General features: G+C 47.4%; 1 protein-coding gene across 1 annotated transcript; it reads left to right on the forward strand.

Moving 5' to 3' along the window:
- The first annotated feature begins 6,831 nt into the window (after positions 1 to 6,831).
- Positions 6,832 to 14,528, forward strand: LOC142045981 (CD209 antigen-like protein C). The gene is made up of 7 exons (XM_075061203.1): positions 6,832 to 6,928; positions 7,503 to 7,628; positions 8,600 to 8,689; positions 10,063 to 10,176; positions 11,343 to 11,494; positions 13,059 to 13,168; positions 14,396 to 14,528. The coding sequence occupies exons 1-7, from the start codon at positions 6,832 to 6,834 to the stop codon at positions 14,526 to 14,528; spliced, it is 822 nt and encodes a 273-aa protein (XP_074917304.1).
- The last annotated feature ends 2,218 nt before the right edge of the window (positions 14,529 to 16,746 follow it).

Raw genomic sequence — 16,746 nt, forward strand, 5'->3', positions numbered from 1 at the left:
GAATCCAAAGCCCACCTTGTCTTTAGAGCAACCCCAACTGAACAGGTGATTGGAAAAACCATTTGGTTTGTGGGTGGTAGCTCATTTTACACTGAAGGAAGACAGGTCACTGCCTTAAAGAGCTTTGTTTAACTGGAAACCTGCAAATAGTTAACTTCTTCCAGTACAAATTGATCGAAAGAGGAACACAGTCTGCAGAAGTGTCAGCAGTATTGGAAGTTTTAGCTAGAATGAAGAACAAGCTGTGACGAAGTGGGGGGTTTCTTGGTTTTTCTGTGTTTTCCAGTGGGTTGCATGCAGAGGGAGGGGGACTCAGTGTCCCTGGATGTTACTGGTTTAACAAGGTGAGGGGAGAGGGAGTTTGTTGTTACAGAGGACCGGACAAGGGAACTTGGGACCCCAGCTGATGGCCTGGAGGATGGAGGCCCCAGCAATCGGTGACCAGCTCAGGAGTCACAGCTGGTTCTGGCCAGTGGGAGGACAATGGGCTGCAAAGAGAGGATCGCAGTGACCTGACCAGCCGGTTCCCGCCGGAGGGGGGCCAGAGGAGGGTTGAGAGGAGAGGAGACCCAGGCCATCCTGTTTACGACCCTGTTTACCTGGAGAGAAGACAATGGACAGAGGTGGGGCTTGGGGCCAGGGATATCAGAAGCCCAGCTGGGAAGCAGGGGGGGCTCTGGGCTGGAGAGGGGGAGCAGGCAGAGCCCACCTGGATGCAGGGAAATGGGGATGTGCTGTGCTGAGGGAGGCCAACCTGAGGCCCTGAGAGTTTCCTCTGCTGTGTTCAACTCTCAATAAATCCTCCTGTTTTACACTGGCTGAGAGTCACTCTGGTCCAGAGAACAGGGCTGCATCAACCCCTTGGGGGGTGAGGAGGCCCCGGGGGTTCCAGAGGGCATGGACTCCCTGAGGGGGCTCACAGTGAGAAACAGGTATGCTAAGGCTCAGAGAGGTTCAGCTCCAGGAGGTGGAGGGGCCTGACCCCAAGAGAGAGTGGACCCCCAGGAAAAGGGCTGTCGCACTGAAAGGGGCACCCCCCACGGACCGCATGGGGTCAAGAGTGGGCACGATCTGTGAGTCCGTGACACAAGCAAACGGAGCTAATAATAGGAACTGATTCAGATTAGGTTTACAAGGGAACCATTGTCTACCTACCATGGTGGAATAGTGTAGGTTTTACAGGAACTGACAGATCCGAAATTAATCACGAGACCTTATGGCAACAAATAGAGAAATTGGCAAGGCAGTATCAGAGGCTCCAGATGGTTAAAATAAAAGCCAATAAGAGGATAGGTCCATTGTAAAAAGGAAATGAACAATCAGATACATTGACTAAGGAAGCAACACTCACTGGAACACGGTGGGAGCCCGTGCCCGTGGCTGTAACCATCCAGGCACAGGCAAAACAAAAACAAGTGAAGAGAACAGCCAGAAAGAGCTACAGCTTTTACAGGACCTGCAGGTAAAAGATGATTTAATACAGCAGTGGATAGTAAAATGACCCTCACAGTGGCAAGGTGTCCCATTGAGAAAGAAGGGAGACCTAATTCTGGTTAAACCAGAAAATGAACAGGTTCTGGTAATCCCTCAGCAGATGCAGGACCTCCTTTTAGGAAAGATATAGGATTCAATTTTGGGAGGCCACCCAAAACAGGAAGCGGCATTAGAAAAAACTTTAAAAACTAGGATAGTGGCCTGGAATGAAAGAGGATTTAAACCTGCATATTCAGAGCTGTTTAACGTGTGCTAAGCGAGACCCTGCTAGAAGTAAAAGATATGGAGCGTTAATGCAGCAACTATTAAAAGGCTCCCTCCAACGTTTACAGCTTGATTTTGTGGGACCCTTGCCTACTACTCCTAGAGGAAACAGATTTTTGTTTGTAATTGTGGATAGTTTTAGCAAATGGGTAGAAGCCTTCCCTACTAAAAAGGAAAATAGTGCTGCAGTTGCAAAAATGTTGTTACCTGTGAGGCCTGCCACACGGCATTTATTCTGACAATGATCCTGCTTTTATGAGACAGGACATGGGCTGATATGCCCCTACCATCACACATCCCCTACCACCCTCAATCTGGGGGACAGGTGGAAAGGATGAATAAATCTCTTAAAATTGAACTGTTTAAAGAACCTCTCCTCTGTAATGAGGTGGGAACAAATTGGGACCTGGTACTTCCATGGGTCCTGATGAGGATTAGGAGCCGTGCAAATCGCATGACAGGATTTAGTCCCTATGAAATACTCTTTGGGAGACCTAAGCCTGGCTGGGAAAACGTGTTGTAGCCCCCAGATTGTGAAACAATTACAGCACTGGCAACTACCACGTTGAACAACAGCTTTAAATATTGGTTGGGCACAGTTCAAGGAGCAGCTGCAGAACAGCAAAAAATGAACCAGGCATTTGATGGAAGCAATGATATTAAGCAATGGCAAATTGGAAGCCAAGTTATGGTTAAAATTGAACAAGTTCCAAAGAAACATTTCTCAAAGGAGAGTGGTTAGGTCCTTGGCCAAATGTGGATAAATTAGGGCCCTCTCTGTACTTGGTTAAAATAGAGGAACAGCCTCGGTGGAAACATGCCATGCAATTAAAGGAATACAAGGATTTGTCATAACTAGAAAGGGAAGGGTAATAACCCTCCTATATACAATACCAAAATCCTTTTACCTGTAAAGGGTTAACAAACTCAGGTAACTTGGCTGACACCTGACCCAAAGGACCAATAAGGCGACAAGATACTTTCAAGTCTGGGGGTATCATAACCATAATTCCCAATTCTGAACCTTAGAGTCCAAAATGTGGGTGCCTGCATGAAACCCCCAAGCTTAATTACCAGCTTGGATCTGATATCGCTGCCACCAGACAGGAATCAGTGCCTGTGTCACTCTGGTCTCCCCACCTTCCCTGGGGGACCCCCAAGACTCAGATGCCCTGAGTCTACAACAAAGGGAAATAACCCACTTCCCTTCCTGCTCTTTACTTCCTCCCAGATTTTCCCGCCCTGGAGATACTAGGAGATTTCCCTGCTTCAATCCCTTGAAACACAAAACAGAGAGGACAATTTACCTTCCCCCTCCTTTCTTTTCCCCCTCCCATCTTTCCTGAGAGAACAGTAATCCTGCACAGAATTCCTATCCCGCCTTAACTAAAAAGAAAATCAACAAGTTTTAAAAGAAGCTTTATATAAAAGAAGAAAAAGACATAAAAATTATCTGTATCAAGGGACATAATACCAGGCAATTGCTAAAAGAAAATGAATAAACAGCCTTTTCAAAAGAAACATATTTAAACTTCCAGCAATCACACATGTAAATACAAAAAAATAACAGCCTATGTTTTCTACCTTGTACTCACAACTCTGAACTGAAGATTAGAAGCTGAATAGGAATATCCTCTCATAGCTGAGAGCCGAAAAAACTCAGACCAAATATTCCTCCCTGAACTTTTAAAAATCTGGTTTCCTGATTTCCTCTGGTTAGTGTTGGTTCCCTTGTTAACCCTTATAAAGTAAAAACATAACCTTAGCTATCTGTTATGACGGGTGGGAAGGCTTTTGTTTGTGCTCTTTGTTTTAGTGTTCGCTCTGGGACTAAAGGGACCAGACATCAATCCATGTTCTCCAATCTTTCTGAACCAGTCTCTCATATTTCAAAATGTAACAACGCCAGGCAAGCATGTTAGTTTTATCTTTGTTTCCAACTTGTAAATGTTCCTTTTGCTAGAGGTTACCTCTGTTTCTGTAACTTGAACCAAGGCTAGAGTTCTCTGGGCTCTTTGAATCTGATTCCCTGTAATGTTTTCCATCCTGACTTACAGAGATGATTTTTACCTTTTTTTTATAAATTATTCTTTAAGACCTATTATTTTCATTGTTTTAAGATCCAAGGGTTGGCGTGCTCACCAGGCAATTGTGAGGGTATTCTCAAGGCTTCCAAAAAGGCTGTAGCGTCTGGGGGATTATCTCAAGCCTAGCAGAAGGGTTAGACTGGAGTATTTGGGGAAAGGCAGAGTTCCAAGTGGCTCTCCATAAATATTTGGTTAAAATGCTTGATGGTGGCAGCGTATTTTTAGCCTAGGCTGGTAAAAAGAAGCTTAGGGGGTCTTTCATGCATGTCCCCACATCTGCACCCTAAAGTTCAGAGTGTGGAGGGAACCTTAACAGGGTTAAACTGCATATTAGATGTTCTCTGCTTTTTTACAGAAAATCATACAGGATAAGTGGTTACGGTAAGCACAATGGAATCCTTCCACATGAATAATGGAAGCTTTATGAGCTTTAATCTCCGAGCTCCATCAGCGCCCCGATTGTTAATATATATTGCTTGGAATCAATTAAAAAGATTTGAGGTGTCCAGACCTTACCCCATTAGACAATTGAGTGCAAAAGGACAAATTACTTGTGGTACTGGTAATGTGATTACTATGTGGTGGAACGATAAAAACACTTCTATGTGGAAGCAGGACCAGGTAGGGAAACAGCCTTTGTGGATGTTGGGACAAGGAATTTAATGGGTTAATACCACACCTATTGTTCCCTTGGGAACAGTTCCTGAACCCCCTAAGTGACCAAACAATTCTGATGTTATTGTACTGGGATTATATTCCCCTGGAGCAGGCCAGCAAAACACAGAAATGGCTGGAATGAAGTTAAACCATTTAGGTCCTATGACATTAACAGTTTGACATTACCGCTGCTACTAAGGGTACGTCTACAGTACAAAATTAATTTGAACTTATTCAATTGGAATTTTTGGAATCGATTTTATACATTTGGTGTTGTGTGTCCCCACTAAAGCACTTGAATTTGGCAGAGTGCCTCCACAGTCCCAAGGCTAGCATCAAATATCAGAGCGGTGCAATACAGAAGACAACCATTTACCGCCTTTTATTGGCCATCTCGAACCAAACACTTTTCCTACGTTTCGTGTCCTTTTTCCAGGATTACCTGTCCAGGTGCCATAGCAAGCATGGAGCCCACTCAGATCTCCTCTGCAGTTTTGACCATTGTAAATACTTCACGCATTATCCAGCAGTATGTGCAGTACCTGCAAAACTAGGTGAGGAAGCAATGACGGTGTGATTACTATACTGAGGACAGGGACACAGACGTTCTTAGAAGCACGGCATGTGGCGATTGGGAGATCATGATGGCATTGGGCCAGGTTCATGCCGTGGAATGCTGATTCTGGGCCCGGGAAACAAGCACAGTATTGGGACCACGGCATCCATGGCAGCTTCAGCTAAACATAGAAGCTGCCGCCGAATTGCCACCACTGCGGAAACGCGCCTGCCACCCTAAGGGCACACGGACGGCTCCTGCCGTCCGCGGCGGCAATTCAGTGCGCTGCTTGGGGTGGCGAAAACTGTAGAGCTGGCCCTGTTGCTGAGGGTGCAATCCATCCCATCATCCAGATCATTAATAAAGCTGTCGAACAAAACTCGCCCATGACCGACCCCTAGGGTATTCGGCTTGATACCGGCTGCCAACTGGAGATTAAGCCATTGATCGATACCCATTCAGCCCGACAATCTAGCCAGCTTTCTATCCACTTTATTGTCCATTCATCCAATCCATATTTTTTTAACTTGCTGGCAAGAATACTGTGGGAGACCGTTCAAAAGCTTTGCTAAAGTCAAGATATATCACGTCCACTGCTTTCCCCATATCCACAGAGCCAGTTCTCTCATCATAGAAGGCAAACAGGTTGGTCAGGAATGACTTGCCCTTAGTGAATCCATGTTGATGGTTCCTGATCACCTTCCTCTCCTCCAAGTGCTTCAAAATGGTTTCCTTGAGGACCTGCTCCATGATTTTTCCAGGGACTGAGGTGAGACTGACGGTCTCTAGTTCCCTTGAATCTACTTTTTTCCTTTTTTAAAGATTGGCACTGTATACTCTCTGGTGTCTTTCAGCTGTATAAGCGGTGCTTAGAGAGTGAACACAGCACCTAAACTCTTAACCAGCTGGTGTGGATGAGCCCCTGGCAGGGGGTTACAGCTGGTCTAGTGAGCTCCAGTGCCCCTCAGTCACTGGCACATGTTCCCAAATCCCTGAGAAGACAAGAGGGTGTCCAGGTTGGTGTAGAATGTCCCCTTAGTTTTTCAAGAGTTCATTTGCCCTTGTGGGATCAAGATGCTGGTGCCACAAGCTTCCAGTTGGAAAAGCGAGTGTGACTCCAGTTATTGGTGAGAAACTGACCTTTTTCTGGCCATGAAGCCTTCTGCTAATCCCATCTGCCATCCTGTCTAGTGTGTCCAGAAATAGTACAGGACCCCATCAGGTAAGGTGCTAGCAGAGGCTGCTCTAGGTACATGCAATGTAGGCAGGTGACTATGGTGGCAGACTTCGGGGCAGCTGCCTACAGTGGCAAATTTAGCCTGGCAGCCCCCCAGTCATGCAAGACCACAACACCACTCAGTGGCATTTGGCACTGCCACGCTTTCCTTCATGATGGAGGAGTGGCGGGGCCAAATCTGCCACCCTAGGCCTCTGAGGAGGGGGATGGTACATCGAAGTTTTGCCTAGGGTGGCAGATTGTCTTCAGCAGCCTCTGGGAGAGAACTGCTGATTTCAACATGCTCTGATAACAGTCAATGGGAGTTGAGCAATCTCAGAGCCAGGAAGCGGTAGTGACCAGAAACTGGAACCACAGAGATTCTATGATTCTGCGCTTATCTGGAGAGGAAATGGGTGGGCCATGGTCCCTGATCTGGAAATTCTGAGAATGGTAAGTGTGACCACAGGCGTCCGTTTCCCTGGAAAGGCATGAAGACGGCTCCCATCAATATAAATGCACCAATGGCAAGAAGCAGAACTTAGACATCCGCAGCCATGTACCCAGACAGCTCCTACCGCAAATGGGAGAACTCAGAGGAGGTGGAACTAACAGTGCAGGGAGAGAGCAGCACACCTGGGAGAGGCAGTAAAGGTGAGCTGGCCTGAGGAAGGGTGGGCTTGTGATTAAGGAGCTCCCTTGGGAGTCAAGAGGCCTGTGTTCAATTCCTTGCTTCACTAATTTAAGGTTAGCTAGTGGCCCCACTCAGGAGGGTTTCTCATTCTCTCCTAATTAGTGTCTTGGTTAGGTCTGGATATTCCCATCATCCTCATAAACTCCTTTCTTATCATGGGGCAAACTCATCCCTGGGTCATTCCAGTGCCTTCAGTGTTGCTATTCCAGGGAGGAAACTGATCCTGTGACCTGCCCATATCTTCCCGCTACAGCCTGAGAGGATTCTCATGTTCCCTTGAAGGCAGGGGCTTCTCAATCTGGGGTTCACAATCCTCTGCCCTTCCCATACTGCCAAAAGGGAGAGGGGTTCCCAACATGGAAAATGGAACACAGGGAAGTCTGTGAACTACCTCATGGTATTTACCCTACTGTGAATCCCTCCCCTCCCTTTGTCCAGTTATCATCTTTTGCAGGGAACCATGTTCAGTGCCGGGAGTCTCTCCCCAGAGGGAATGTTAGGAGGGGATGATCCCGCATTGAGAGATCTAACCAGTATTGCTCCCCACAGCTCTTTGCCTCTCCATCTCCACCCAAGGGAAGGCCATTGCGATCCTGTATGTCCTGCTGGTGATTTGCATTGCAGTGGCCACAGCTCTCATTGTGGTGAACCTTGGGAAATGTGAGTCTCCTGTTCGTTTCTACCTTGGCCTCAGATCTGACCTGCCAAGAGTGAGGCTGCTCTGATTTGTTTTTTTGTGGATTTTAGCAGTGGGGCACAAAATTGGACTAATAAAGGAGGCTCAGTTGCAACCTTAATTATGGAGTAGTTGCCATTGCTACGTAACTTTCACTAACCCCTGAGTTAAGGTGACAGGATTTTCAAAGGGGTGGGATTTGTCCTTAGCATAACTCTCGCTAGCTTTCCATGGGACTTATGCTCATAAATCTCAGAAAAATCCCACCTAAAATCAGTTAACGGGGCATGTTTGTGGTGACGTTTTGAAGGTTGTGAAATATGCATAAAAAAATGTTCTTTTTTCAATGGCTTTCTGGGGCCAGTGCAAAGGGCTGGCTGCGGATCCCGCTAGCGGAGAGGGAATGTCTGCGAGTGAGAACAATTCAATGTGGGCATGGCACAATGCGCTGCCACAATTGCCTCTTCCACATTAACACAAGGAGAGCCTGAGCCCAACAAATGCATTCTTTTCCTTTTTAACTTTGCAACCAGCTAACCACACACAAACTGAGGCAGGCCCCTAGTGGCAGCAGGCAGCTTTCTGCTCTGCACAGCAGTCAGAACCCTATATTGCTCTGGGAACGCTGAACCTTTTCACTCTCAGCTTTGCTATGCCCCTTTGAGCTCTCCAGCCACATTTCATAGCAGGTGCACTGCATATCTTGGGGCCACTAGCAGCTCAGTGTAACATAGAGCAGCCCCAACACAGCTCTACATTGTACCAAGGACCAAGCAGGTGTCCAGAATAATGAATTCCTGTGTTGAGCACAACGCGCCTGTAGCAGAGGATGACCAGAAGTCTTGGGTGGTAATTGAGAGGAAAGTGCATTTTGTAGCAGCACTGATGTTCCCACATCTATGGATTTCCCCTACTGATAAATTTTACTCTGCTATCAAAAGTCTCATGTCTACAGTGTCCCAGGGTCCTGCCGAAGCCCAACTGGATCGAGATACGATCAGAAGAGATTCCAAGATAAATCTATCAGATCACCAGGACTATCCAGGTGAGGGGATAAAGGAAATGTTTCTGTTCCTTGTTAGACTTTGCAGATCTCTTTTGTTCCTTACACCTCAAGGCAGAGGAGAGCTGGGACCATGGGGGTCAGTTGCAGGGCTGGTGAAATTGATGTAGCTCCTTGGACTTCATTGGAGCTGAGCAGACATGCATCAGTTGGACATACATCAGCAGACATTCATCCCTCTGTGTGCTGCCCCAGCTCTGCGCAGATAGACACAGCAGACCCCGAGAGAACCCCCAATGACCGCAGACTCTAGTAAGGTACGAAGGCACGTCAGCCAGGTTTATTGTTGAATAGAAACACAGTCTCCAGCTCGTTGGCAAACGTAGTCCAAGGTGCTGCTAAGGTGCAGCTAGCCAGTACTTATGTGCTCTCTGGCAATGGACTCAGCTCAGTCAGTGGCGGGACTTTCCACTGCCCCCTAGGCCGGACAAAGACATCGCTCCAGGGATAGATTCTTATACACAGGTACAAACAAGTTACACATCACTCCTGACGTATTGAGGTGCAACCCCTCTACGTATCGAGGTACAACCCCTCTACGTAGTAAGGTGCCGCCTCTCACCTTGTACATGTTGGTTCGAACAAAACAACTCTATCCATCATATTACCCTTTTGCCCCTGTCATTGGGATGGGTCAGCCTGTTCCTTGTTATCTGTGTGGAATGTGCAAGTATGTGAATGTTCTGATATCTAGTGTTCAGTACCTTTTAGGTACGTATCTTCTTGCAGCATCAGCCCTTTCCTTGCCAACTTCTGTGAGCAGGGCCTGCCTCTGGCTCACAGCTTAACTTTGCTTTATGTTAGCAAAGCCTTGACCATTACTTTAGTTCAGGCCTTAGGCCTCATACCAGGCCTCTGATACCAAGGTTTATATCTTAGGGTCTCCTCTTACTACAAGAGATAACAGCTCCTATGACCTGCAGAAGGAATTTGGGAATGCTCAGCCTTTCTGGTATCAGGCCCATCCAGTACAAACATGAGCCGGATTCTGATCTTCGTTATGCTGGTGTCAGGGCTGTGACTAGGGATTTAGACCTCCCTAGAAGAGGCCCATGATGCAGAAGTGGAGCTTGGGCTACCTTATTGTGAGCCTACTGAGATAAAAATTCCCTCACTGAATCCAAAAGTTGGCTTGAAGAAAAATCAATGAGCCCAGGAGAGCACAGATGCTTAGATAATACAGTGGTGGAGTCCAGTATCAGAGCATAGGTTGGTCAAAGGCTGTGAATGAGGGCTGTGTGTTTGCGGATAGATGGACACATTTCCAACTGCTGTGAAGGAAGGTCTGAGCCAGCCCAGAAATATCAAACTGTTGATTCCGCTGGCATTTTTCTACCCCCTGCCTGCCCTGACAGAGATAAGGAACCTAACGCACAGCATGTCGAAGGAGCTGGCTGAGATGAGAAGGGACCATGACAGACTCCAGGAGGCCTTGAGCAGGGTGCAGGACGAGTTACGGAACATCACAGGTAAGGGGACACCAGACAGGGCTTGAAACCAGTGACAGAATTAACCACAAATGCCCAGAGTCAATGAAAGGCAACAGGGAACAGGGCATTCGACTGTCATGTTCTCAATAGGCCTATGGCCTGTGCAGCTCCCCCTGCACTGAAACTGACCACGTCTCTCCAGCTGGGGGTCCCCAGTGGCTGTAGAGCCAGCACAGATGTCTCCCATGCCACCCTCCTATCTGACCCTGATTCTCTCATTGGTTCTATGCCTTGGGCACCAGAGGTGGTGTAGAACCAGCCAGCGACTCAGGGAGCCATAACCCATTCCCTGATACCTGCCCTGTGGGCAATGGAAATGGACACAGCTGATAATTTGGCTAAGTACATAATGAAGCCTAACATGCAATGGTTACAATATTGAATGGCAGAAGCCACCAGATACTGATGTTGTACATTGGCTTGCAAGTTCTCTTTCCAAGCATGGCAGAAGTGTTCAGTCTTTGAAGACATGCTGTGTTGTTGGTTTCAGGCTGTGATATTTTTTGAGGGGGGAACTGTTGCAACTAGTAAGGGAGTTTGCTCCCTACCTGACACTCTCTAACTAGGGTCAGTTCTTGGGGCAGAGTTGTACCCAGGAAACTGGGGCAGCAGCGTCTGGGCTGAGGTTGAGATTGGCCTGTGTTTTGTTTATGGGCAGCTCTTTTCCAGGACTAGTACACCCAGTGAAAATCAACAAGTTATACTAGGAAAATATTAAATCACTTTCAATGGGAAACCGATTTACCAGACCCTGCCATCTGCTACCACATGTCAGAGGAGTGACAATGCCATGTAACTTATAAAACCACTCCACAGAGGATGAATGTCAAAGTATGAATATTTTCAACAAACTATTTGACAAGCTTTTCAGGAGGGGGCAGGGAAATTTGATGGTGAAATTCATGAATAAGTCCAAATACTTAATACATTCTAGAATTTCTTTAACTGCTTATGAGCACCTTGTGCAAGGGAAGAGAATCCAATTTCAGGGACTACACAAATTCAGTGCAAATTATTTGCTTGAAGCCAATGAGAATGTCAGAAGTAAATACTGAGTACGGGGGCACAGATGAGCTTTTACACTTCAGTGAAACTGCATTTTGACTCTCTGATTCAGGCCTGTCCCAAAATTTTACTTCTCACAGAAGTCATCTGCACAAAATGTCCACCAGGCTGGCAGCATTTTGAGAAAAAATGCTACTTCTTTTCAACATCGACTAAATCTTGGTTGGATGCTAAGCACTTCTGTACCAATGAAGACTCTCACCTGGTTATTGTTAACACCAAACAGGAACAGGTAAATCATCCACTCAGATTCCTATTGTGGATCATGCAGAATGGAAGGAATTAAGCATAAGGGGCCAGATTCTGTTCTGTTACACCAGGGTGAATCTGGAGTTACTCCAGATTTACCCCAGCATAACTGAGATCACAGTCTGGCCCAAGTTCTCCAGGAATTTAGCAATAGCTTTGGATGTAGCTTGCTGTTCAAGAAGGATTGAGGGAACCTGGATATTTACTGTCATTTGAAAATTGTGGAGTGAGCTTTGTGAACAGAAAGCTCAGTCTCAGATGTGGATGATTCAATATGAATCAAAGTTCATGTGTGTGGGAGGGGGGGGGGGGCAGTTTTAATCCCATGATTAAAATCACAGAGTACCATGGGGACCTAAAAACAACATTTGATCACTACCGACCTGGGCAGGAATTCAGTTTCTGACCCACAGCTACAATGCTTTTCAGAGAAGCTCACTACTACACTAGGGAAGGCCTTTGATATCTTAGGGAAGACCCCACTCCAGATTCCTCATCAGGACTTTGCAGAAGGAATCCTGCCATGATGGAGAATCCACCTTAAGTTTTAAATTGAGCCCGGTGCCTGCTGAAAACAGGACTTTAGGACACTTGTTGGTGCTTGGAGGATGTCCATGTAGTGCAGAGGTGGGCAAGGTACTGGTGTCAATCTGGAGTCACCAGAACCAAAATCTGAGTCATGAGCAGCACAACTCATAGTGTGTGCATTTCGCTATCCCGTCCTTGGGCCAGAATTTAAGGCACCCCCAGTAACCACGGTGCAGAATTGACTTGAATGGGTCTGGAAGATGATTCCTTGGTCCCTGTCCATGGAAGAGATCTGTGAACATGGGATTGACAAGCCCCAAAAGCAGGGCCTCAGCAGGTGTAGGAGGGTTGAAAATTATACGCAGTCCTCAGGGAACAGCAGTGTAATATTCAGCCTTATATTTGTCACTTATCGGTATTGTGAGAGCACATAGAAGTACCAATCAGAGCCCCATTGCGCTAGGTGCTGTGCAGATGTCACAAAAAGACAGCCCCTGCCCCAAACAGCTTACGGGCTAGTGTTCCCCTCCCATTCTGAAGGGGAGATTTGCAGGGCAAAGGGCAGAGATGAGGCCTTTGAAGTACAGCTGTTCAGATAATGAGCTTTTTTTCTCCTGTGGAAAATTTCATTTATTTGGGAAAAAATTTATATACTGCAAATTTTCAACTGAAATCTGAAACATTTCAATTTGGAAATGCTGTTGCAGTGCCTCATAGAAGCTTTAGCTTGGATGCCTCAGGCCCCCATTCTTTAGCAGTCAGGTTAGCCAGTCAGTCTACATGTCCCGTGATGCACAACGGTCACTCCTCCTGAAGAGAGGAAGTGATGCATCATGGGAGTGCCTGGTGCATCATAGGAAATGTAGGGTGGCAGCCCTAATGTAAAGGTTTGGAAAAACAGGAGGAGGGGTGAGAATCTACAGCTACAGTCTCTGCTGGCCACAATCACAGGCCCCATGAAACCCCCTCACCTCCTGCTTGGGATCATGATTGTCTCCTTCACCTGTTTTCCCACATAGATATTTTTGTCAAACCACATCACTGAGCCGAACGTGTACTGGCTGGGCCTCAGCGACTCAGCGAAGGAAGGAGAGTGGCGCTGGGTGGATGGCAGCCCCCTGTCTGTCAGGCAAGTCCATCTTTGTTTAGCTTCTTTGGAGAGAGAACTGTCCCTTACAGTCAGCTGTTTCTGCTTTGTCTCATGTCCCTTTAAAGAGCCAGATAGAGCACTGATACCAATGCAATTGATACTAGAGGGGTCTCTGGTCCCCTTTATTTGCTAAAGCATGTAAAGACGTTTATGAGTCTTCTACTGCCTCCATGCTAATGTCATCCAGGGTCAGCACAGAGCAGGGACTGGACCTGGGATGTTCCTGGGAAGAAAAAAGCTGCTTTACCTTGGAGCATTCTGAGTGTCATGCTAAGGAAAGGGGATGGGGAGAACAGCAACATGGCTCAGAGGACAGGGCCCTGGAGAAAGAGGCAGCACTGCTGGGTTCTAGTCCCAGCCCCATGAGTATGCTCTGCTGGTCAACTATGAGGAACATCTCTTCCTGCTCTATGCCTCAGTTTTCTCACCTGTAAAATGCACTGGAAACTGATGTCGTCCAAACTGAGAACAGCTCTGGCATGAGCAGTGGCTGGGCCAGCTTCCCCCTATTCAGTGGCTAGCACCAACCTCCCATGGCCCTAACCTCCAGGCACCTCCTCAAGGAGTGAGTAGACAGATCAGTCCATGCCCACCTTGACTCTCTCTGCTAAAACTATCAGACCAGTCAGTGCCCATTGGCATCAGTGACATAGAGACCTGTCCCCTAGGAGCTGGCTCATTTCACACCACCTGCGTGGAGGAGGTTTTTGAACCAGAGACATTGTGTGCATGTGGACTCTGTTCTGTTGCGAAGACCCACAGCCACACTGGAGATGGGATGGGAGATGACTGTCACTAGGGCAGCCTGTGGAAGCCAGGAGCAAGTGGAGCATTGGCAGGGGTGCTGGAATACACAGCTTCCACCAGTGGGAATTGATCTAGGAGCAGAGCTATCTAAACTATGTTTTTGCAGTGCAGGCACAGTCAAGCATTGGTCTCTTTGTGCCCCGACTGCCCTCTATGCTGCGATGGGCAGCCACCCATCCTCTGCCTTCTTCCATCATCCAACTTCCTCTTATCCATCGACTGCACCACCTGGCCTGCCGACCCCTGCTGTTTGGATGGTGACATTTAAAGGCAGCTAGAGCTGTATGAAGCAGCTGACATCCACCAGGGTCCTTCCATCCAAAGTTATTGGTACCCCACCTCCCTTGTAGGACTTCCATACCCACCTCTAATCCCATGGGGCTTTGGTTTGCATTTCAGGTTCTGGGGGCCTGGGGAACCCAATAATATGGGGCATCAAGGGGAGGACTGTGCCAGCCTCCGCTTCAACGGGAAGTGGAACGATGCCACCTGCTCCTTGACTGAGCACTGGATCTGCGAACGGCAGTGCTAGCTGAGTCCCTGCATCCACAGCGGAGAGGGCAGGTGTCACTCAGCCTGCCCCACATGGGACTGCTCTGGAGCTTTCATCTCTCTAAATCAATGATTCTCAGACTACCGCTCGGGAGCTGCAAGAGGCTCTTTAATGACTCACCTGCAGCTATTTGCAGCACATGCTATTATAACACTGTGATTTAATTTTTAACCCATCCTAAGTTATTAACCAATCTGGATGCTTTTGCTATGTTATTAACCCATTAAGTTATAAGCCTGCACTAAGCTACTAACTTATTTGCTGTGAGAATAATAGATATAGATAAAAAACTAAATATTTCCCATCATAATGTTTAAATATGAATAGTACTATAGTAAATGAAACAATGAATTTATCCTACTGTGGCTCTTTTGCATAACGGTGATGGCTAATTTGGCTCCTGAGCCACTGAACTTCGAGTATCACTGCTCTACATGGTGGGCAGCTATTTCAGCGAGTGGAGCTATGGGACAGGATCATGGAAAGCAGAGGTGGAGAAGCTGACTGGCATTGGACCGTCCAATCCATTTTCCTCCCATACTGGGGCTCAGGGCAGGGTTGTTCCCCTCAGGGCTCCAGCATTAAATGTGGCTTCCACCCTTCCCCCAAGAAGAAGCAATTCCCCACCTGGTAGATCTCATTGCCAGGCTGTGCTTCCTGACACTGGGCCAGAGTCTGATCTCAGGTGCACTGCTGTGAATGCAGAGGCTGTACTGGCATCAGGGGAGTCACCCTGAACTGACATTGATGTGAGTGAAATCAGAATTGGGGCCATTCACCCTCAAATGTCCTTTTCTTAATTCCATCCCATGGCTCCTGGCTCTGCCCCTGGGTGTCTCCGCTGAGAGGAAGGATGATCTGATGTGTAAGGCACAGGACTGGCACCTGGGTTCAGTTCCAGCTCTGCCACTGACTCCTTCACCTGTCTGGGCCTCAGTTTCCTTCTCTTTAAAATGGTGATGTTAACCCTTCCTGTGTCTCTCTAGTCTATTGAGCCTGTGAGCTCTGGGGGGCAGGGACTGTCACATTGTGTGTCAGCACCGCAGCCAGCACAATGGGGCTGTGATCTCTTCTGGGGCTGATAGCTGCTCCAATAAGTGCTCCCAAATCACTTATTTGCATCTTTAGGGGGCTGTTCTGCTGACAGATGCAGGCACTTGGCTCCCATTGAAAGCAGTGGAGTTGCTTGTGTCTAGAAGTGCAGAGTTTGGTTCTTTATCTTATACCCCTGACTAAATCTTGAGGGGAGGGGCAGTGGTGGGTGGGGCACCCTAGGGGCTGCTGCTCCTCAGGTGGGGGGCCAGGGCCATCTGCACCTTTACTGGGGGCGTCTGAGCAGCGGCTGCTTTGGCCGCCCCCGGGACTGCTGCTGGGGGGCAGGAGGGCGGCAGGCTAGCGGCACCAGCTTCAGGGGAAGCATGAGACTTCTCACTTGTCGCTCAAACTGAATTTCCCCATGATCACGCAGCATTTTTCCCTACTCATTACAGATAGGTGCATGAGTAGATGGTCATCCTGTTCCCTCCTGTTATCTGATGGTCTGTAGCAGACACCAATACCCGAGATTGTGCTTTATCTGTTAGGACATTGATCCACAAGCATTCAAGATCATTTTCTTTCAAGTTATCAGTGACTTGGAAACAGGTAACGGAATTTTTGACATAGAGTGCAACTCTCCCACTGCTTTTGCCCACTTTATCCTTCCTAAGGAGGTTAGAACCATTGATTTTAACATTCCAATCATGGGAATCATCCCATAAGGCTTCAGTAATACCAACTATATCCAATTTATGCTAATAAATGAGCAATTCCAATCCCTCGTTTTTTACCAAGGCTCCTAGCATTGGCATAAAGGCAATTCAAGAATTCCTTCCCTTCATGTCCTTTGGTCCATGATTAATTTTGTTCTCAGACTCTTGATTTTGTGCTGTGCTCAAATCTGTCCTCTTTTTACCCTCCCCTTTAGTTTTTGGTTTAGTCCTTTAAAGGGGTACTAAACTCTTGAGCGTCTCTGAGTGGTGGGCTGTGGTACCACTGTCCTTTTTCTTGCTTTTGGTGCCCTCTGCAGGCTGCTGACCGACCTTGGCTGACCTTCAGTGGCTTGGCTCTCCAGCCAAGTCAGGAAGTCCAAATGATCCCCTTCCAGGGTATTAAAGAGTCCAACAAATAGCCAGTCTCTTTATCCTTGCTAGGGTCT

This window comes from Chelonoidis abingdonii, chromosome 26 (assembly GCF_003597395.2).
Source record: "Chelonoidis abingdonii isolate Lonesome George chromosome 26, CheloAbing_2.0, whole genome shotgun sequence".
Classification (NCBI taxonomy): domain Eukaryota; kingdom Metazoa; phylum Chordata; order Testudines; family Testudinidae; genus Chelonoidis; species Chelonoidis abingdonii.

Coding starts and splice junctions, on each gene's coding strand:
- LOC142045981 (XM_075061203.1), top strand. CDS start 6,832: ATGTACCCAGACAGCTCCTACCGCAAATGGGAGAACTCAGAGGAGGTG. Junction 7,629..8,599: donor TGTGGTGAACCTTGGGAAAT/GTGAGTCTCCTG, acceptor TCATGTCTACAG/TGTCCCAGGGTCCTGCCGAA. Junction 13,169..14,395: donor GGCAGCCCCCTGTCTGTCAG/GCAAGTCCATCT, acceptor TTTGCATTTCAG/GTTCTGGGGGCCTGGGGAAC.